We start from the raw sequence: 22,227 nt of genomic DNA on the forward strand, positions 1-22,227 counted from the left end.
TTAATGAAACTGACTCTGGAGGAAATATAAAATTTGAATAGCACCTATTAAAGAAAGTATATTCCTTTTTTTTTTTTTTTTTTTTTTTTTGGTACCGGGGATTGAACTTGCGTCCTTGTGCTTGCGTAGTAGGTGGCGAAATCACTGAGCTAAATCCCCGGCCCAAGAAAGTATATTCCTAGCTTGAAAACCTACCTATGTGACAACAACAGGCTCATATACATTTTAACTGATGCATGATATCAAACATTTAAAGCAGAAAAAAGAAGGAACACTTCTCCTCTCATTTTAGGAAATCAACATTGAGCTAATACTAAAACTGGATAAAGGTAATAGAAGAAAAAAAAGCATGAACATAGATAAAAATTTGTTTAACAAAACAACCTATTAGAAGTCAGATCTGGGGCTGGGGATTTAGCTCAGTAAGTAGTTCCACCACATGCCTTGCAAGTGCAAGGTCCCGAGTTCAATCCCTGGTAGCAAAAAAACAAAATCAAAAACAAAAACAAAGAAGTCAGATCTGGCAGTATGTCAAAAGTGGTTTTATTATAGGGATGGCAGTGTTGGTTCAACATTGAAAGATCCACCCCCATAAGTCATCATTTTAACAGAGGAAAGGAAAAAGCCATATGATCCTGCCACTAGTTGGAGAAAAAGTATTGGACTAAATTCTACAGCTGTTCATGGTAAAAGCTATCAGGAGACTAGAAATAGAACAGAACCTTCTCAACAGATCAAAGACATGTACTCCATACTTCAGCAAAAATGCCTTATACGAATGGAAAAGATACAATGCTCTCTCCCTAAGGTGGGGAACAAGGGCAGATATGCATACTCTTCATCTGTCCTTTAAACTTTGAAACATAGGCCCAAACCAAAATAGTCTGGCAATAAAAAGACACAATTAGCATAGGATTAGCAAAGTATAAGTAAACTCTTTGTATGTAGATGAAATGATCATCTACAGAGAAAATACTAGGAAAAATCTCTAGGAGCCCCTAGAACTTGTACTTGAATTTAGCAGGATTAGAAAACACAAAGTATATATAAAAATTCAGGTCTACATATACTTGCTATAAATGAAGAATTGGATATTGAAATTTAAAAGTTATGTAGGAGTACAAAGGACCTAGAAAAGTAAAAAGAAAACAGTGTTGGAAGACATTTAGTACCTAATTTTAAGACTTCCTCTAAAGCTACAGTAATCAAGGCAGTGTTGGTGTAAGGAAAGGCATATAGATCATTGGAATAAAACAGAAAGTCTGGAAATAGAACCACACATATATGGTCCACTGAGTTTTGAAAGATTATTTAGCATTAACATTTTATAGACTGTAAACTCAACTCAAGTGCAGAGGAAAAGATAGTGTTTTCAGAAAATAGTACTAGAACACCTATTATCTGTATGTAAAAAATTCACCTCAACCCTTTATTTCCATACATAAAGATAACTTGAAAGGATCTATGAACCTAAATATGAAAGCCTAAAAGTATAAAACTTTAAGAAGACATTATAAGGGAAAATCTTCATGAATTTAGGGTAGGCAAGAATTTTCTAGGATACAAAAAACATGGTGTATAAAAGAAAAAAATTGATAAATGATAAATCAAAATTTAGAACTTTAAATGACATTGTTAAGAAAATGAAAATTAGTACTTAAACAGACCATATGTATAATACATATGACCTATGGCCAGAATATATAAAGAACTCTTACAGCTCAATAATAGACAACTCAATTAAAAAGTAGACACAAGGAAAGGTGTGCAACACTAGAATCAGAAAAATACTAATCGGTACAATAACAAGATCATATTATACACTCATTAGGGAGATGAAGTTAAAAGTTTTAAAAAAACAGATGTCAGCTTAGGTGTGAATCAGGACTTTCAAATACTGCTAATGTGAATGTAAAATGATAAAACCATTTTGGAAAACAATATAGAAATTACTTGTATTACTGTTAAGAATCAACATTTCTGTTCTTAACTTTTTACTTAAGAGGAATGAAAATACATGTTCACAATAGATTTGTACATATAAGTTGACTATCCCTTATCTGAAATTCTTGGGACCAAAAGTGTTTCAGATTTTGTTTTGAAATCCACTTGATCTGCAAAGAGGATAGCTATTCCTGCTTTTTTTCAGGTTCCTGTCACACTGAGTATTGTTTCCATCCTTTAACTTTCAGTCTATGAGTTTCTTTTTTAATTAAGTGTGTTTCTTGTATGCAGCATATTGTTGGATCTTGCTTCTTGACCCATTCTGCCAGTCTACTTATTTGAATGATGAATTGAGACCATTAACATTGATGGTTATAACTGATACGTACTGACTTATCATTGTCATGACTTTTTCTTTTTGTTGGATTCTCCCCCTTTGCATTTAATTTCTTGTCATGCCCAATGGATTCATTCTGCTGGGCTTCCTAGGTTGTGATCCTCATTGTCTTTTTCTAGGATATTGCCTAAAACTTTTTGGAGTGCTGGTTTGGTATTCATGAAGCTCCTAAGGTGCTCTTTGTCATGAAAGTATCTTATTTCTTCATCAATTTTGAAAGATAATTTTGCAGGTACATGAATCTGGGTTGGAGGCTTTTTTCTTTTAGGGCTTGAAATACATCACTCCAGGCTCTTCTTGCCTTGAGGGTTTGCATTGAGAAGTCTGCTGTGATTCTGATAGGCTTTCCTTTGTATGTGATTTTTTTTTTCTCTAACAGCCTGTAGAATTTTGTTCTTCTGTTGGGCTTCTGGAATCCTAACTATTATATGCCTATGTGTAGATATTTTTTGATCAAGGATAGTTGGAGTCCTATATGCCTCACTTATCTGTATGTCAAGTTGTTTTTCCTTGCTTGGGAAGTTTTCTACCATCACTTCTCTGAACAGTTTTTTTTAATGTCATCTGCAGTCTCTCCTGTTTCTTCATTGACTCCAATCAGTCTTATGCTAGTCTTCTTTGCATTGTCTAGTAGCTGCTGGATTGATTTCTTGTGGTTCCTTACAATTTTAAAGAAATTTTTCTTTACCTGGTCACTAATTGCAATCTTATCTTCTATATCTGAAATTCTGTCCTCACATTGGCTCCTTCTGCTGTGTAAACTTTCAGTGGAGTTTTTAATCTCCTGGAAATCTGTTTGTATCTATTTTATGGATTCCATTTGTTTCTATGTTGGGATTCCATCATGTTCCTCAGCTCCTTTATTTTTTTATCTGTGTCCTCTCTAGATTTATTAATCATGTCTTGCACTATGGCCACAATCTTTGCTGTTATCTGAGAAATTATTTCTGATTTCATTTTTTCTAGATCCTCTTTTGTTGTCAGTTCAGGGAGTCCAGGTGGTTGAGTTTCAGATTGTCCCATCTCGTTTATCTTTGGGTTTGCTTTAGGTGATCTAGAAGTCTGATTTTGAGACTTGTTTACGTGTCTTCTCATTTCAATGCGGGGTCGGGGGTTGCTGCAGGCACCCTCATGGCTCACATCCTCGGTGCTGGGTGGGGCTCTGCTACTCTGGGCTGAAGGCAGTTGTACGGCAGCCCAAAAGGCTCAGTTGCTTGGCGCTGGGGGCCTCTGCTCCTCTGTGCTGGGGGTAGTGGTACGGCAGGCCAAAAAGCTTACCTCATTGCTGGGTGGGGCTCTGCTCTTCTGGCACTCTGCATAAATTCTTGTCTCTGAGGCTGCATTGTTTCCTCATCCCCCTGACCTTAAGAGATGCTGATTCCTCTCAATAAGTTTGTTTCAGGCCTGACTCAAGCAAGACCCACCTTCTCCCTGATAGCCTCCAGTCCTTAGTGGTGTCCATGCCAGCCATCTGGCACTTGGATTACACCATTCTGCGCACGCGTATGTGTGTGTGTGTGTGCCCTGCCCCTTCAGGATATGTGGACTCTTCAAGGGCAAAAGACTAAGTCTTGTACAGTCCTGCCATCTGGTCCACTGTAATCATTCAATAAGTGTTGAATAGATATTTCAGGGTCAAGATTTTTTCTGTTTTAATCAGTCAACACCAGTATCTAAGCATTCTAGGGAAGTTAGCGTCTGAGCTTTCAACACCATTGGGAAAAGATCCTATCAATCTGGCTGAAGTAGAAAATTCGGTGAGGGAGTCACCAGAGGCCAAACTAGAAAGGTCAGTTGTCAGGCTGAGAGATGGAGCCTTATGCAGAAAGCAGAAAGACATCTGAAAGTTGTGAGGTTGTCATGGCTTTAAGATTCTGGCGAACTGGACAGGGAGGAGTTGAAGGCAAGAATGGAGATGAGGCACCAGGCCATCTGTAGGGACAGGACTGATAGTGGTATGTGGTTGGGGGAATGGAAAGATAGGGCCAGATATGAGAGGAAAACCACCACAAAGCAAGAGCAGGCAAGACATGGAGCTGCGGAAGCTGGGAGAAGAGCCTTAGAAACTTAAAGTCTAACCTTAAGTCTCTGGGAGATGGCAGAGCAGTAAACAGAAAGAGGGAGTCAGGAAAGGAAGTTGCCTTGAAAGATGGTTGTTGTTGGACATGCAGCAGGTCTAGGGCAACTCAGGAGGACACACCCAGCTGATGGAGTCATGGGACTGGAGACACAGACTCAAGTGTTACCTGCACAGAGGAGGTGCTGATGAGAACCTGAGCAGCACTCATTTATGGAAAAGGGAACTTAAGAAGATAGAGGAGTGGACTGAAAGGCAGAGGAAAAGGAAGATGGGTCACCTGAGAGATAGCCTCCATATCACCAACCATGGATGGGGGAGGTTTAGGAACCATCAGGAAGCTGTCAGAATGCAGGACACTGTGCTCCAGTGGGCTAGGGTTCTCTACTGTGCTGAACATAAATCACAGCTATCTCTTACACTCAGCAGGAGTTCTGGGAAGGAAGAGGCCTACTGATAGTTCACATTTCGTATGGATTTACTCGGCACCATGCATTCTAAGGGCCTTACAGGCTTGCATCATCTGGTCTTCCCCCTTCACGTTTCAGATGTGGGGAAATGGAGGCACAGCAAGGTCAAGATCATCCAGCTGCAAGTAGCAGAACAAGAATATAAACTTAGGCTGCTGCCTCCAGAACCCTAGCTTCCTATAGCTATTGTGCTACATGGTCACAAATATTGGTAAGGAAAAAAAAATCATTCTTTGGCCAGGGCTGAACTTTTTTCAGCAGGCTTGTAGTTGCCCTGGGGCACCTGAGTGAGGAGGACCCTGATTCCTGCATTCAGCATTCATCCTTCAGGGCCCAAAAGGAAGGAGGCACCTGGAAGAGAGGGTTCCCCACTTTAAGGAGCACTAAGGAAGCAGAAGGTGCAATGAAAGGTTAGGCTCATTCCAGAGCAGGTTTGAATCCTAACTGTCTCTGCACCAATCTGAGCTTCAGTTTTCTTTGAAATGGGAGTGATGATACTTCCTCTGCATGCACGCTGTGAGGAGCTAGAGATTAAATGTCTACTGAATGCACAGTACAGAGCCCAACATGCTGCTGTCAGACCTCACCACTGGTGCTTCTGCCTTACTGTTCACTGCTCCCCAGCATTTGTTTCCACGACTAGGCGCCATGTTTCCTCTCAGAGCCTGATGGCTGCTGCACACTCCAGTGCCCAGGTAGCTGGTGTGTCAGATGCTGGGAGATCAGGGCTGAAATACACATCCCATTGAGGTAGAGGGAAAATGCTCCCATTCTGACTCAGTCGTTCATGGTGGTAGTGACCTTGGACATGTCCCTTAGCCCCTGGACCCAATTTTTTCTTGTGTAATTGCAGGCATTAGATTAGGGATGTGTTTCCCAGTAGTATTTAGTTAAAAACATAGGGAGAATGGACCGGGGATTTAACTCAGTGGTTTCGCCACTTGCTGTGCAAGCACAAGGACCCGATTTCGATCCCCAGTACCAAAAAAAAAACCCATAAAAAACATAGGGAGATATATGTCCAGGCCAGGGACACAGATGCATAGTCACTCACAAGGACACACTGACAATGTTTACAGGCACAGCCATAGGTGCTCAGTTGGAGCAACACTGGACAACTGCCACCCGCCTCCCCCACTCTCCAGTGGCAAAATGACATGAAATAGCTTCTGACAGACAGTGCTGGCTACCTGCTGGAAGCGAAAGGACTCAGATCTTTTCTTCTGGTTGAGCTGCCATTCCTTGAAGTGCAGCACAGCCTCATCCACATTGACGATGCCCAGCTTCACCTGCTCCTGCAGAGTGATGAGCTGCCGCTGGCCTGGCGTCTTCATCCCAGCAAATGGATCATATATACTTGACTGGGGCCTGTCTCTCCATAGTCTGACAGGCGACTCTGAAAAGATAGCAGAACTTAGCCTGATAGCTCCCCAGTGTCGGGGGGGGGGACCTAAGGAATGGGTGACAAGGCTGCTCACAGACTCAAAAGGGCACATTACAAAAGAACAATTACATGGGAAGCCAAGAAGGAGAAAACACAACCCTGATACTACTGACATTTGGGGCTGGAAGGTTCTTGGTTGTGGAGCTGTCCTGTGCCTTGTAGGATGTTTAGCAGCATCCTTAGCCTCTACCCACTTGGTGCCAGCAGCCCTCTTTTCCCCAGTTGTGGCAACCAAAAATGTTCTCAGATGCTGCCAAATGTCCTCTGGAGAAGGAAAAATCACCTTCACATGAGAACTACCGCTTTAGACTTAATCCACTTCTAGAAGAGAATATATAAGAAGAGTCTAGCCAAGATGTTTCTTCCATCTCCACTCCCAGCCCTATCTCAGCAGTGATTATAGACTAACCAGTATGAAATGCTGGAGGACACCAAACACTAATGATATTGTGACCCAGATCCAGTAGTACTAGGTATCAATGAAGTGCTGGGTTATAGCTAGCTATCCTTGGGTTGTTCTGTGCCAGCCTCTCTTCCATATTACAAATGCATAGTTCTCTGCTTTGGAGAGTCTAGGGAAACATAAGGCCAACTACCCCCTCTCCAGTCTATGACCTTAGTTCCTCAGGGAATGATCTACTTGCAGAGATGACAGGGACTTGTGGCCACTGGGACTTGTGAGGACAACTGACATTTTATTTCTTGATACATTTAGGACTATTTGGTTCCGAATCTCTCCAGCATGGGCACTGTGATTCAGGGACACAACGAGATGGAAAAAGACAGATGGCTTCACCAATGAATACTGGTGGAAAAAAAGTGAAGTTTATCTATTGTCTGACTAACCATTCATTCATCTGAGTCCAAACACTTACATACCCTTTGACCAGGTTTGGCCTTTTCAAGGTTTTGAGAGATGGGGTGGGAGAGTAAACAAAAGCTTAAGCCAATCAGTTCCAACCTCCCACTACCATAGTCCTTTGAGATGCCTTTAAATGCTTAGATTGAGTCATGGCTACTTTCCAAAAGAATCCTCAATGGAATAATAATGAATGCCTCTATTTAGCACAAGCAAATTAATGACGGGAGGGAGAGCATTTAGCTCCTCAAACTTCTATAAAAACTCTTTAAAAGAATGTAATGTCCAAGTTCTTACCCAACAGCAAGAAAATGTCTTCAAAATTAAAGATTAATCAAAGCATGACTGAGCTAGTATAGACAGAATAAACAGGCCAGAAGGGCTATATCACAGATAAAGACTGGGTGCTGAGCTGCTCACTGGCATCCTGTTGGCATTAATCTCAATGTTTAGATTGTACTTTTATGTGGAGTGACACTTTCTGGTATTTTAGGGTCCTCCATATAATCAGTTTGTACAGTATTTTAGGGCCTCCCTTCTCCCTTTATCTTCAGTACAGGACTCTGACAGCTTCATCCTAACGCATCTCTTGGGTCACTATTTTGCAATGTGAAGGAGCCATTACCCTGAGAAGGCCCTGAGGTATGAACCCTCTATCCCATTAAAGTTTCACTCATACAAAAGGAAGTTGAGGACAAGTTGGCTTACCTTTCCGGAGGCTCTCTGAGGAAATATACAAATTCCCAGGCTGCTCTTGACTTTTTTCTGCAAAAACTGTGAGAGAAAGGATATTCTGAGTAAAAGCCAAGTCATTTCTTTCTTTTTAAAAAAACTTGTTAAACTTTTTTGTTAGTACATGTTTGCAGTACATGCAGTTTACAATCATCTTGAGGAGTGTATACATGTACATAATACAGCTTGTTTCTTTTTTAATCCTTTTCCCCTTCCTTCCCACCTCCCTCTCTCCTCCTTTAAATTCCCTTTACTCATTTTCATTCTTATTGATATTATTAATCTTAGCCCACGTTTATGACATAGACAATGTTTGCATTTGTAATTCTTTCTTAAGGATTCTATAATATTTTATATTTTTACAAAAATTTTTATCAAAATCTTGTGCAAAAAGGAATGTATACCTACTGCCCCTGGGTTACAGTTCTCTCATAAAAAACTCCTGAAAGAAACAACTAATGAGATGCTGTAGAGATTGTCACATAAGACAGGCCAGACCGACAAGCTGTCAAACTGAGAAAGCTAAAGCTAGCCAAAGGACATGATCAGCACTTACAAAATCATTAAAGAAAAGGGTAAAAAAAGAAAAAAGATCATTAAAGAAAAGGATAATAGGAATAAGGAAGTATGCCCAGATCATAAAACACCTAAAGCTAGTCATGGGAGACCTTGAAGTGGAAGAATAAAAGGAAGTATCTAGCATTTAGACCAACCATGCCATGAGATAGGACTCTAAGCAGAAAAGTGTGTGCATAGCTCCAAAGGAACCAAAATCAAGTCACTGATGAAGGACAGAATCAGAAAGGAAAACGGATAAAACAGGAAAGTGACAAATATGCCCTTAGTGCTAAGATGGCATGGTCATTATGGTTTCCTGGGCTCAAATTGAGATGTCTCTGAATTCAATTTTAGTATATGTGCTGCCGAAGCAAGCACGAGATGTCCCTGAATTCAAATCCTGGCTCTGTCACTTAGGAGTTATATGATCTTGCACAAGCGGCTTGACCTCTTCCTTCCTCCACCTCTTATTTGTATCTTCACTGGATTGTCATGAGGATTAAGTAAGTTAATACATGGAAAGTGCTTAGGATAGCATCCAGCACATGTAAGCACTCAGGGCTAGATTTTATTATCATTATTCTTATCTAAACTTTAAGACTGATGCTGGTAAGACAGCAGAACCTTGGCATGCTAGTTAACCCAAGTGATGTCTACACAGTATCTTACAATTTAAAAGTGCTTCCTCCATGTATTCTTTTATCTGACCCTCAAATTAAGGCTGTGGTAGAGTATTACCATGTATTACTATGACATATATATTAATGTAGACATGTACCATTATGATAACCATTTAATAGATAAGGAAACTAAAGATAAAAAGTAAAACAACCTATCCAATGTTCTATACTGTACACCAGAAAATGCAAGAGCTGAGAGACGAACCCAGGTGTTCTGGCCTTCAACCCATCGTCCCTTTTGTCACCTCATGCCAGTCTCCTTTTCTTTGCTTGCTCATGGTTTCCCAGAAAGTCCACTAGGGCTTGGGAATCCACAGGGCTTAGGAATCACCTCAACCACCTACATCTCAACCACCTGCCATTGAAGTGCAATCTACACTTCCTCAAGCCCCTCTACCATTTAGGAATTTCCAATATGTATCTGAATGCTTCTTACTGTAGTTCCCTCAGAAACAGATCATAAGGATCTGAATGTAAGTAGTCTAATTGGGAGGTGACAGAGCCAAGACAAAGGCAATAAATGGTGGGTTATCAAGCAAGTGACCACCATGGACAAGCTTAAGAGCCCTGAAAAGCAATATGCAACATCCAATTCAGAGTTTCCCCACCAGAAGGGCAAACAAACTGGGATATTCATCCACCAACTCTCATCAGTCATTAGTTGAGGGCAGAGGCCATCGTGCTAACTCTCTAGTGCTTCCAGCTTCTCTTGCAAGGGGGCAGAGGAGGTTCCTAGGTCAGAAAAAGCCTTCAGGGTAAGAGATAATAGTAAAAACAGGTGGAATCTAGCCAGTTGGCACAAAAATGTAGAGAGCTAGGGGGAAGAGGGAAGGACACCAAACAGTATCTGCTGGACATGCCAAAGAAAACACTATCCAAGGAGATGGCTGGCCTGACCACTGATGGTATTTGGGAATACAGAACATCTCATAATGTATTACAACCCAATTTAGGGTTGTCAGATTGAACAAACCAAAGCCAAAGCCAGAACAGTGAACTATTTGGAACATACTTACACTAAAATGGCTGCTTATCTGCAATTTGAAGTTGACTGAACACCCTATCTTTTTTTTTTCTTTTGTTTCCTTTTGGTGCTGGGGATCAAACTTGGGACCTTGTGCTTGCAAGGCAGGGGGCAGAACCACTGAGCTAAATCCCTGGCCCAGAACACCCTATATTTTATCTGGCAACACCAACCCAGTTACTGGGGACTCTGGATGAGCATTACCTGCCCCAATATATGATCTCCCTTCATCATAGTTTGTACAATATGCTTATATTAAAAACAGAATACAGGGGCTGGAGATTTAGCGCAGTGGTTCCACCACCTGCCTTGCAAGTGCAAGGACTTCAGTTCAATCCCTGGTACCAAAAAAATAAAAATAAATAAAAACAGAATACAGACTCAGAGCACAGATATGGCAATTCTTCTACTCTTACAGTACTTAAATAATCAAGTCCTGAAAGAAGTGAAACTGACAATGCCATCTAACTGGTTTCCCAGGGACAATTATGAAGAAGTCAAAATTCAATATTTTATTAATGTAGATAGACAGGCAACCCAACATAGTGGCTAAAAGCCAGGGCTATGGAGGCTGAACCCTTGGCTTCAAAGCCTGGTTGAGCTCCATAGTAATTGAGTAACCTTTGTAAGCCTCCATTTCCCTATCTGTAAAATGTGAATGATGTTCCTGACCTAAAAGGATATTGTGATTAATTGGCATGTTCTAGGTAGATTTCAATAAATGTCAGGTGTTAAAATTATTAATAATAGTAACAAGAAGGGTTTCAGGAGATAAAAATGTACTGAGGTTCTTGATGACCCCTTTTTTCAACTGTGCATGAATGCCTCCTGGAAGGGAATCTGTTCACTGCCCCAGTCTTGCTCCAGAATTTGCTCTGAGCTATGACCCTATCTCCTGGGGCTTGCTGGAAGACATTCAGGAAAGGAATCTTTGGGTCATGGTTCAGCAAGCCAGGAGAGCGAAGAAATTGATGCTGAGAAGCTCTGAAGAGCCCCTATGGACATTATTCCCTGTCACACTTGCCTTTAGAAATGTATGGTTCATTGTCAGGCAGCTGGTGAGCACCTGCAGCACTGGCCTCTGGCCTGGGCACAGGGACAGGGGGCCTGCTGGCCAGGTCCATGCAAAAGGTCTCATCATCTTCCACTGTGTGATAAACATCTTCTTCCTCACCAAGATGGTACTGATCTCTCTCCAAACCAGCCATTCCTATGCTGTTGCCTAGAAACACAGAGAATGGTGTTTGAGAACAGTAGCCAAGCAAATTGGATGATGTCAGTCATAAAAACACAGTGACATTTCCTTACTAGTACAGTTATGGCCCCAGGCAAAGGAGTTCCCCCACAGCATCCCCTGCATCATCTGTTCAGAATGCCAAAGGTAACTGGAACAAAAATCAACATCTCTTTTATTTGCCACCCATAGTGGTGAAGCCAAAGAAGTGAGTACCAGGCCCTATCACTTCAATTTTTCTCTAGGACTCTGTTACTCATCCTGTTAGAAGTAAGGGAAAGAAGGCACAACCTCCAAAACCCAAGGACATTTGGTGCTATGGTTTATATCTAGATGCCCCCCAAAGCCTCATGAGCTCATTAGTGGGGCTTTTGGGAGGTGATTGAATGGTGGGGGTGTGATATTCATCAGTGGATTAGTCCACTGATAAGTTTATAGCTAAACATGATGATGAGAGGCGAAACCTGATCAAAGGAAGTGGGTCACTGGGGGCATTGCCTGGAAGGGTGTATTTTCCTCCTCCCTTCATCTGTCTCTGCTTCCTGCCAGCCATGGCATGAACAGCTCTCCTCTGCAATGGCCTGTCTTGGAGCCAGATGACTATGGACTGAAATCTCCAAAACTGTGAACCAAAATAAACCTTTCCTCCTTAGAGCTGTGGGTGTCTTGTTGGGTACTGTGTCTCAGGGTCAAGAAGTAACTAAGAATCATCCCTTGGTGTTAGGATAGCAGTGTAAGATGTTCTACCAATGGTTCCAGCATCTTCTTCGTCCTCCTCAAAATAGCTACAAGAAATAGTTCCTGAGGACTTCCTCTGTGCCAAGCACCATTCTGAATGTATCAACCCACATTATTATCTTCTCTGATTTTATAAGAATGCTGTGGAATATCTGTACTCCTCAATCTCATTTGGCAGACGAAGAGGATTTAAGGATTTAAATAACTTGCCCAAAGCCACTTAGAGTCAAGTTGGCACCCAGGAAAGCTGGCTCCAGCTTGTACTCAATCTCCATGATCTGCTGCTTCTTTAAAAATTTCTGCTCCCTTGTTGCTTCTCACTGACCACATAGATCTAGGACAGAAAGCTTGCTTCCCACACTTTGTCCCCCAGGGTCCTCCCCCAGACCTTAATTTTTCTCTGCAAAGTTCTGTTTCTTCTTCCCAGTTCCATTCAGTCAGCAAAGGTTTATTAAACGCCCATTTAAGGGTCAGGGATTTATCTCAGTGGTTCCACTGCCTGCCTCACAAGTGCAAGGACCCAAGTTCGATCCCCGGTACCAAAAAAATAAATTTAAAAAACCCTTTTTTTTTAAATGCCCATTTAAGATACAGCAATGAATGGAGCTTGGCTTTCTACCTATGGAATTTTCAATCCAGTAATATTTTTTTTTTGGTACCAAGGATCAAACTCGGGACCTTGTGCTTTCGAGGCAGGCAGCGGAACCACTGAGCTCAGTCCCCAGTCCCCATTCCAGTAATTTATTGGGAATTTTTTGTTGTTGTCGCTTCTTTTTAAGCTTCAGAGTTTGCTCTTGGCTTTCCAGTATCATGGGTCTAGAGGATTGATCAGGCTGGTCTTAGCTCATTAGAGGACTCTAGTGCCTGAGGCTCTGCCCTCAAGATAAGTTTCCATTTATCTGGTCATTTTTGAATATGTTGTACAAGGACTTGCGGAAACTCTAGGGAGGCTTGTCCAAAACAGGGTGTCCTGAGAGAGCTTCCATGTGCCCCACTCACCTCCCCAAGTACCTGATTTTTCTTTAGTTCATCGTGCAAAACTCTTGCCTGCCTCAGGAATGTTGTTCCTCTGCTTGGAAACTTCTCTCAACACTGTGCCAGCCCAACCCAACCTCCCTCCATGCTTCAGCAGAATAATCACCTCTGACACAGGCCTCACTGACCACCCAGTCTAAATTGGGTCAGCCCAGTATTTATTTATTTATTTATTTATTATTTGTTTATTTATTTATTCTTCAGTTCTTTTATCTGTACATTTTAGGTATACAATACATTTACATTTATCATTGGGTGCTTGTACCTGTACATGATATATCTTGGTTCTTATTTTTTCCCCATTACCTGTGCGCCCTTCACCCCCTCCACCCTTCCCTATTTACACAGACATCATTTCCATTTTTTTTTTCTTTTCTCATAGTTTTTCCTTTCCCTTCTTTCCTTTCCCCTTCCCGTCCCTTCACCCCTACCTCTTTGGACCTTTTTGCCTATTTCAAATTATCAATTATTCATTTTAATCATTTTAACCCTTATTTACACTTTCAGTTTCTCACACCAGAGAAACTACTCGGTATTTACACATGTGTGTCCTATTTATTTCACTTAAGAGTATGGCCTCGATATGCCTCCATTTGGCTATAAATGACTCTAGTTTCTCATTCTTCATGGCTGAGTAGTACTCCATTAAAAAAAAAACACATCTTCTTTATCCAGTTTCCAGTTGATGGGCACTTGGGCTGTTTCCAAGCTTTAGCTATGACAAACTGTTCGGCCCGGTATTTATCCTCACCATCCCTAATCCTTTTGCTCCACAACCCTGCCACAATGTCACTTAAACATTTATCAGTATGTTGGACTGTTTCCTGCCTCTCTCCCTCCCTTGACTGTCAGCTGCAGGAGGGCAGGCCCTGACTCCCCTGCCATGTTATTCTAGAGACAAATACAGGGCCTGGGAACTCACAGAAACTCAATTCTGTTATGGCAGTTGTTCAGAATTATTCTTATAATGAATAGATAAATTCTGGGTGAAATATGCTATGTAGGCCAAACAGAGATTGACACAACAGAATTTGTTCCTCCCCAGCAGTTTGTGTACTGTGTTCATCTTCCTTCCCAGTATCTTCCAAATCTGGCTGGGCAGACCTTTGGGGGCCTTCAGGCAACATTAAGGACTGCTTCGTTATCAGAGTAAGAGGAAGCCGTTTCTTCCATGATAGGAGAAAGTTTTACGGCTTCAGAAAATGAGAGAGCCACATGTGTGGAACTTGGCACAAATAGCGTCTACTTCCCTTAGCAACATGTGTCTATACATGGGTATTTGTTGGAAGGTTCATGCAAGAAGTACTACTTTCATGGAGGGAGGGGACACTGTGCACCAGTGGTCCCATGCCCTTCTCTCATTCCATCAGCAGCTACAGACAATCACCTCAACAACTCTTTTGGCTCCTACTGGACAAATAAAATTTTCAGGAAGACTCTTCAGCCCCACCCAGGTGCCAGATTCCCTGGGAACCTCAAAGGAACTCAGTTCTGAGGCTATTGTGTTCCCTGACAGAATGAATTCTGAGCCTGTTTTTCAGCTACTCCCATCTTGATCATATTATGTTATTTAAAATAATTAACTATTAAATTAAATCACAAACACTGTTGATATGTTTCAAGTACTTCTCTGTGCCAGGCACTGCATATTATGGAGACACAAAGTTAATCCCTACCAAGACTCTTGACAACTCTCTGGAGCTAAATGGCTGAAGGCCACAGGGCTGGGGTACAGGGAGGGACACACCTTACAATCTGGCCCCAGACCCCTGTCCAGCCTCATCTCCACACTTCCCTCCTTATCTTTTACAGACATCATATCTGCAGTTTTCAAACTAATTCTTCAGAGGTGCAGAATCCCAAGATATGCTTCCAGAATCCCATCAGGTAGAAATGAGAGGATTAGCAGAGAAGTTGGGAACAGTTAGAGTTTTATCTGTGTTCTACACTAAGCCTTCATGTAAGATATTAGTGCTTTAGACATTTTGTATACCCCTGGTAGGAATTTGAGCTTGGTAAAACATCAGAGAACAGTGTTTTGATATTGTCAAAATTAACACTTGATCTTAGCCAAAAGGCCAAGAAGCGATAATATTATCAAAATTAAAAATACACACTTCCTTAGATCCAGCAATTCTACTTTTAGTAATTTACAGTACACATAGACTCAAATATGTGAAAAGACATTACACAAATCAAAGATATTCATTGAGGAAAGGTTTATATAAGCAAAAAAGCTGAAGACAACCTAAATAGTCTCAATAGGATATTGCATAAACATACTAGGTAATATTATACATAATGGAAGACTATGTGGCTGTTTAAAAATTAATATTGTGCTGAGATATTACTTGTGAATAAAAAGAAAAGGAGGCATATATATAGTATGTACTATTAATATGTCCAGAAATTTTCTAGAGCATCTAGGAAAGCGGGGATCAAAAGAGGGTTCTACTGTTAAAGAAAGAAAAGAAAATGCTGCTCTAGACCTGAGGTTCTCAAAGTGAGTTCTTGAACCACCTAGGGAAGTCAAGAAGATGAATCTTGGGGCCCATCCAGATAGATCCCCGGAATCAGGCACTCTACAGGTGGGACCAGAGATTGTAGCTTAACAAGCCCTCCACGTGGGCCTGATGTACACTCAAGTTTGAGGATCACTGCTAAAGGAAAAAGTTTGGAAAGCACCACTCTGGTAGGTGGTGTATACTGAATACCTACCGTATAACAGATAGTATGTGACACACCCTACCTCCTCCACTGCATCATCAGAGTCTTACAGGACACATCAACTGGCCCAAGATTAAGGTAAATGACAAGTCCAGGCTCAGAATCTGTCTGTGCAAAACCCTCTTGAGTCCCTTAGATTGCCCAACACCAATGCCCAACCCCAAGCCATCCCACCACACTTGGTGCATTTTTCTTTATACCACACGGTACTTTCCATATTGAATGAAAGCTCACTTGGAGTATGTGTCTGTCTCCTCTGTGGAGGAGAACTGAGTGTTACTGATACCCGGACACCAGTGTTTGGCACACACTAGCAGTTTAATGAATAATTAGAAAATTATCTCTTCAAGTCAGGACCAAATGATGAGACCAAAACAACCAGAGTCTCTCATCTAATTCCTAACTCAGTGTTCTTACCATGTGGCCACATGATGTCCCTTCAGAGAAAAGGGAGGGACAGTTTTACTTCCATTCAGAAGGTGGCAATGTACCCAAGGGTCACAGCAGAGACTCTGAGCAAGGCTGGAAGGGTTGAATCCTGGTTCCTACACTCGGCTTACTACCTATAGGACCTTGGGCACATCACCTCTTCATATCTCTGATTCTTCTCTCACAAAATGAAAATGACAGTACCCACTTTGCAAGGTTGCACGGAGGATCATATAGTGTCAAGCATAAAGCACTTAAACTAGGCCTGCTATGTTGCTAAAGACAGAAAGGCAGACCTGAGGCCAAAGGACAATGTTGGCAGCAAATCCCATGTCCAGGCTTGTCCATCCCCCTCTTGGGACCACATACTGGTCCAGGCACTGACCAAGAGACTTATGTGTGGCTGCCCAGAATGCCCCTCTCGGGGAACACTTAGTTTTAAAGCAGAGGTCAGCAAGTATATTTTAAAGGTACAGCTAGGAAATATTTCAGGCTATACAGTCCACTGAAACTCCAACTCTGCCCTGGTAGCATGCAAGCAGCCACAGAAAATTCTAATGAGTAGGTATGGTATGTTCTGAAAAGACTTTATTTACAAAAACAGACAGCTAGCCAGGCTGTGGTTTGTCTGTCACTGCTTTAGAGCTTTTTCATCCTCTTTACTGCCAAAACCATTTGTTTTTAAGAGTCCCATCCTCTCAGCACTTTGTCTTCTACCTCTATTTGATTAATGGACCCATTATAAGTTACTAATGATTCAACATGGTTAAGGAATTACTCATACAATTTAACACCTTCCATCTATGAAACCTCAATAACAATAATAATAATAGCAGCAATAATAACTATTTTATAAACCTTTATGTGCTTGTTATGTGCCTGGGCCTGGTCTGAGACCTAATGTACAACTCATTTAATCCTCACAACATTTGTCTCATTTTACAACTGAGGAAACTGAGACCCAGAGGAGCTGAATAACTTGCCCAATGTTTTCCATCCAACTGAAGAGAGAAATGAGTTTAGAAAAAAAAAAACAAAAAAAGAAATGAGTTTAGAACAGAGTCCATGTTCTTTACCACTATGCAATGCAACCTTAACTTAGTCAAATTTATGTATCTTCCTCTCCTTCATCAGAGAGTAAAATGTCCTAAGGAAACTGATCATATGTTATTTTTGTGTGTGTCCCCAACCCCAACATCTGTAATATTGCTTTGTACATAGTATGTACTCAACAAATTTTGGTCAAAGAAAAACAGGCATGTGCATTTTAAAAGAGGTCTTGCTGGAGGCAACTGGGTTAGCCAAATAACTGGTTCCACCAGGGGAAACTTCCAGCCTACATATAACAGGCCAATAGGGGAAGGTGGGGTGGAGAGAGCTGGGAGGCAGAGCATCTTCTGTCATATCATATGCCATGTATGTGGCCCCTCATTCCTTGGGTGAAGTAACCTTCATATATATGGAATCAAGCAATGTCTGTTTCTCTTTTTTTGTTTTCCTGTTCATAGCTACAACTTACCTTCTAAAAACTTGCGGATCATAGAATCCTTAGTAGGTCTAGAGAAACCATCTCCGGAGACTGTGTTAGATGTATTTGCCTGAAGCATTTCAACATCTAGAAAGAAATGGAGACTAAGACTCAATGGGGCGTTCTTTCAAATAGGCATGATGATTTTACAGATAGATTTCCAAGGTCTGGCAACTTTCTTAAAAGATTCAAGCATTGGCCGGGGATTTAGCTCAGTGGTGCCGCCGCCTGGCTCACGGTCCGGAGTTCAACTCCTGATACCAAAAAAAAAATTCAAGCATTCATCCATCCATTCATTCACCCTTCCTTCCATCTATTCATCTATCATCTATCATAAGGATACCCAGAAAGTACTAAGAATAAATGACAGGAACATTTACAACCCCAAGGTCCTTCCTTGGGCTGCAGGCCTCAAAAGGTATAGTTACACTCACATGTACTGGAGAGAATAACCTTATTTTGAAATACATACATTGTAACATTGTTTATTATAGCACACAAGCTAATGGATGCAGGAACAACAAATAATAGACAAACTGTGGGGTTTTTTCAAACAATGTAATATTATGCAACAGTTAAAAAGAATGAATTGGAGCTACTTCAACATAGTTTTATCTCAAAAATATAACTTTGAGTGAAAAAGTTACAGACAGATGACTACAATATGTAATTGTTTACATAAATCTTGACAGCCTATAGAACAATACTACAAATTATTTATGAATTTATAAATATGCTAAGAATAATAACTATGGAACTCTGGTAGTGGTTACCTCTGGAGAGGGAGGGAGGACAAGTGGATTCCAGAGGATAACAAGGACTGCACCTGGACCACAATATTTGATTTTTTTTTTTGGTACCGGGGAACTCGGGTCCTTGCGCTTGCGCAGCAGGCGGCAAAACCGCTGAGCTAAATCCCCGGCAATATTTGATTTTTTAAAACTGTCAAAAGATCTGAGACCAAGAAAGAAAGAAAAAGAAATACATATTTTTGATTAATAATTTTTGATTAATTTCTGATAAATCTAAAGAATTAGAATCTTCAGAAAAAATACATCTCAGATAAATAATTACCCAAAGGGAGAAAAATAAGATTATATTTCTGTATGTATAACAAAACTTTGGAAGGAGATGTAAGAAACTGAGATCAGTGGTTTCTTGGGAACTGAAAAGGAGACAAGGAGTGGAGAAAGTGACTCTACTGGTCACCTTCTTAGATTTTAGTTTTTTAGCTTATTCCAAATATAAAGAAATGCAGTTCTCTGGCTTTGTTTATATTATATTATTATCCAAAAGGCACTCAAACCAAAAGCCAACCTCTTTATTCCTTCTTCTTCATAGTGGACTCACTGCCCTGAATGTAATGTACCTTAGAATCCATATGCAAACAAGGAACAAACAAGGAACCAGTTAAGTGAATCACTATCATTTCTGTCATCTCTGAATTCTACAACTAGGTTGTGGAGACACTGAGGTGATTTTACCTATCTTGAAATATATCTAGAGGTATGTTAATCCCCACCCCACCGCATCCTGTACCAGGGATCGAACTCAGGACCTTGTGCTTGCAAGGCAGGTGTGGCACCACTGAGCTACATCCCCAGCTCCTGGTATGTTAATTTTTAATGATTTCTGATAAGAACTCACACTTTATTCTTGAAAATTGAAGACAAAAATTCCACTTATTTGAAATTTTCAGTTTAATTCATTTAATTATGGTTTTATGGATCATTTTCCCCATGGAGTTAGAAAGTTGGAAAGGAGGACATATTTTACAGGTGTGCACCCTGCTGGAAATAGGACTCTCCTCTTCCTGACCAAGATCCAGTATTATCTGCCATCCCTACCCTGACTCTAAATTCCACACCCAGCCAGCCAACCCCAACCTCAGTCAATTATGAAAATCTTTATTTTGAAACTCTTCATCTGCCCAACAATGAAGCAAAGAGTACTATACTCTGAAGTACAGACTTGGTTGGGTCAGACACTACTAGATATAAGGGGAGAAGGAAATTCTTCAGACCTGTTGTCAGGGCTTCCTATTGCTCAGGGCTGAACTCTCTAGAAAATACAGCTGGCTAAGGCCCCAGCATCTCCTCTCCAAGAATCCGGGCACAGCAGGTTCAGGATAGTTTTAATCACCATGACCAAATCTCCTGTATCGGCAACACCAGAGCATAACCATCACACATACAATTTGTTGTCCCTGTTGACAGAGAGGTAAAAGGGTCATGGGATGGCCCATGTGTTCTTGCTAAAAAGTTCAGTTTGAGAGAATTGATTTCCATATCTGAGAGTAGATGCAAAATTAAAAGTTACAAAAAAATTAGAAAAATAAAATATGGAAGAAAATGGTAGCAGCAACGCAGCCCTGTCTGAACCTGGGATGCTAATAGAATAACTAACCCTGGCACCAAAACCCTCATCTTAATGTGCTGAATGTTGGGGGGTTAAAAGAATTTTTAAAAAGAAGAGAAAACAAATAAAAAAGAATGCACATCAGTAATAAAACTTATAACACCATGACTCTGTGATCTGATGCACTGAAAAGGATAAAACATCATTCCTAAGCATTCTTCCCAAAATTCATAACTTCAGTCCCATCATAGAAAGCACCAATACATCAAAGTTGGGGGATATTCTACAAAAAAAAAAAAAAATTGATCAGCACTCTTCAAAAGTGCCTTGACATGGAAAGATTGAGGAACGTTTACAAATCGGAGGTGACCAAAGAGAAATAATGAATACATTGTAGGATCTAGACAGGACCCCAGAACAGAGAACAAAAATCTGTGAGATCTGACCAAGGTCTGCAGTTTAGTTAGGACTGTGCCAATGTAGCCTTCTCACTGTGCTCCATCTAATATGGTTACTAAGATGTTAATCTTAGGGAACCTGAGTGAAAGATATGCAGGAGCACGAGTGTTTCCTATCTTTTAAGTCTAAAAGTAGTTCAAATAACTTTCTTTTAAAGGAGGAGCATAAATCAGAAAGAGAGGAGAAACTGCAGCAGAGATGCTGAGCTTCTTTCCTGTTCCCTTACACCATCAAGAAGAGCCCCTTCCACTTGTGGAGCAGGCAAATTAGAGTAGTATGAATGAAGTGCTCAGTGAGCCATCTGTGACAACCCTTTTTATTTCACAGTTATCCCTTAACTGGTGGTTAAGAGTATAATTTGGGCAGTGGACAAACTAGGTCCTGCTAAATGTGTGCTCTGTGATATTAGTGGTTACCCAGTGCTATGATTTGGATCTGGATGGCCCTCAAGAGTCTCATGCTCAGAGGCAGGACTTTTGGAAGGTGACTGGATTACTGAGGCCCTACAGCATACTGTCAGGAGGTTGGGCCTGGTTGGAGGCCAGTCCCTGGGGGTGTGACCTGGAAGGGCACATCTCCCTCCCTAACTCCTCTCTTTGTTCTCTGCTTCCTGGTCACCATGACATAAGCAGTTTTCCTCTGCTCAGACCCTTTTGCCATGCTGTTCCTGTGTTTAAATCTGCTGAACATGGTCTGAAACTTCTGAACTGTGAGCCAAAATAAACATCACCTTCTTTAAGTTGTAGGTGTTAGGTATTTTGTCCCAACAAATGACTAAGATACCCAGTCTCCTTGGGCCTCCCTGAGAGTTTGTAGTAGGTGATTAGAAGCTTGTGCATTAAATCAGAATGCACAGATTCCAATTCTGATTTTCCCACTTCTTCTATTTTTCTGGTTGTATGACTACATACCCCCCAGCCCAATACGAACTAATCTTTAAGGTCAAATAGAATGTCCAGATTCACAAGATGGCCATTCTTGGCATCACTTTACTCAGAAGAACACAGCCTATTGGCCAGCATGACAGCACCAAGAAGGATTCATCAACTAGGAGAGTCCAGTGCCACGCCAGCAGCCCAAGTGCAATGAGATGAGGTCCGCAGCAGGCAGGTGCAGGAGCAGGAGCTGCCCTGGTGTCCCACAGGAGCACCATCTCTCATCCCACCTCCAGAATCCTAGCTTCCAGGATTCCCATAAAGGATATGCCAGGGTCATGGCTCTCGGAGAAGCCCAGAATATGGGGCCCTTTCAGGTGTGCATCATTTATGTACTGCTCCTCATAGATGTTCCCAGGTCCCTGTAACCAATCCAGGGTTATTTTGATCAAAGGTAACATTGCCTAGAAACAGTTGACATTTGGCTCTTATCAGGTTACCAGGGTAACAGAGCTAGGAATTCAACCAAAGGTCAAATTCTTATGAAGAAAGGGAAATGATAGCTGTTAGCTCTTTACCCACAATTACGCGTCAAGTTGTTTCAATCCTTTCAACTTCTCTTTTCCTGTACAAAATGGTAATGATGATAGTAGGTTTAG

At 41.2% G+C, this 22,227-nt stretch overlaps 1 protein-coding gene across 1 annotated transcript in view; it reads right to left on the minus strand.

Moving 5' to 3' along the window:
- Positions 1 to 22,227, minus strand: part of Pik3ap1 (phosphoinositide-3-kinase adaptor protein 1) — a 137,479-nt gene that overhangs the window by 28,010 nt on the left and 87,242 nt on the right. Inside the window, exons 9-12 of the mRNA XM_004838578.3 lie at positions 17,868 to 17,963; positions 11,210 to 11,407; positions 7,900 to 7,965; positions 6,079 to 6,284 (exon numbers count right to left, since the gene is read on the minus strand). Of these exons, the coding sequence (XP_004838635.1) occupies positions 6,079 to 6,284; positions 7,900 to 7,965; positions 11,210 to 11,407; positions 17,868 to 17,963 (566 nt within the window). The remainder of the gene's footprint in view (positions 1 to 6,078; positions 6,285 to 7,899; positions 7,966 to 11,209; positions 11,408 to 17,867; positions 17,964 to 22,227) is intronic.

Source organism: Heterocephalus glaber, unplaced genomic scaffold (genome assembly GCF_053883595.1).
Source record: "Heterocephalus glaber isolate CG9 unplaced genomic scaffold, H.glaber_assembly_v1.0 deba00001497, whole genome shotgun sequence".
NCBI lineage: Eukaryota > Metazoa > Chordata > Mammalia > Rodentia > Bathyergidae > Heterocephalus > Heterocephalus glaber.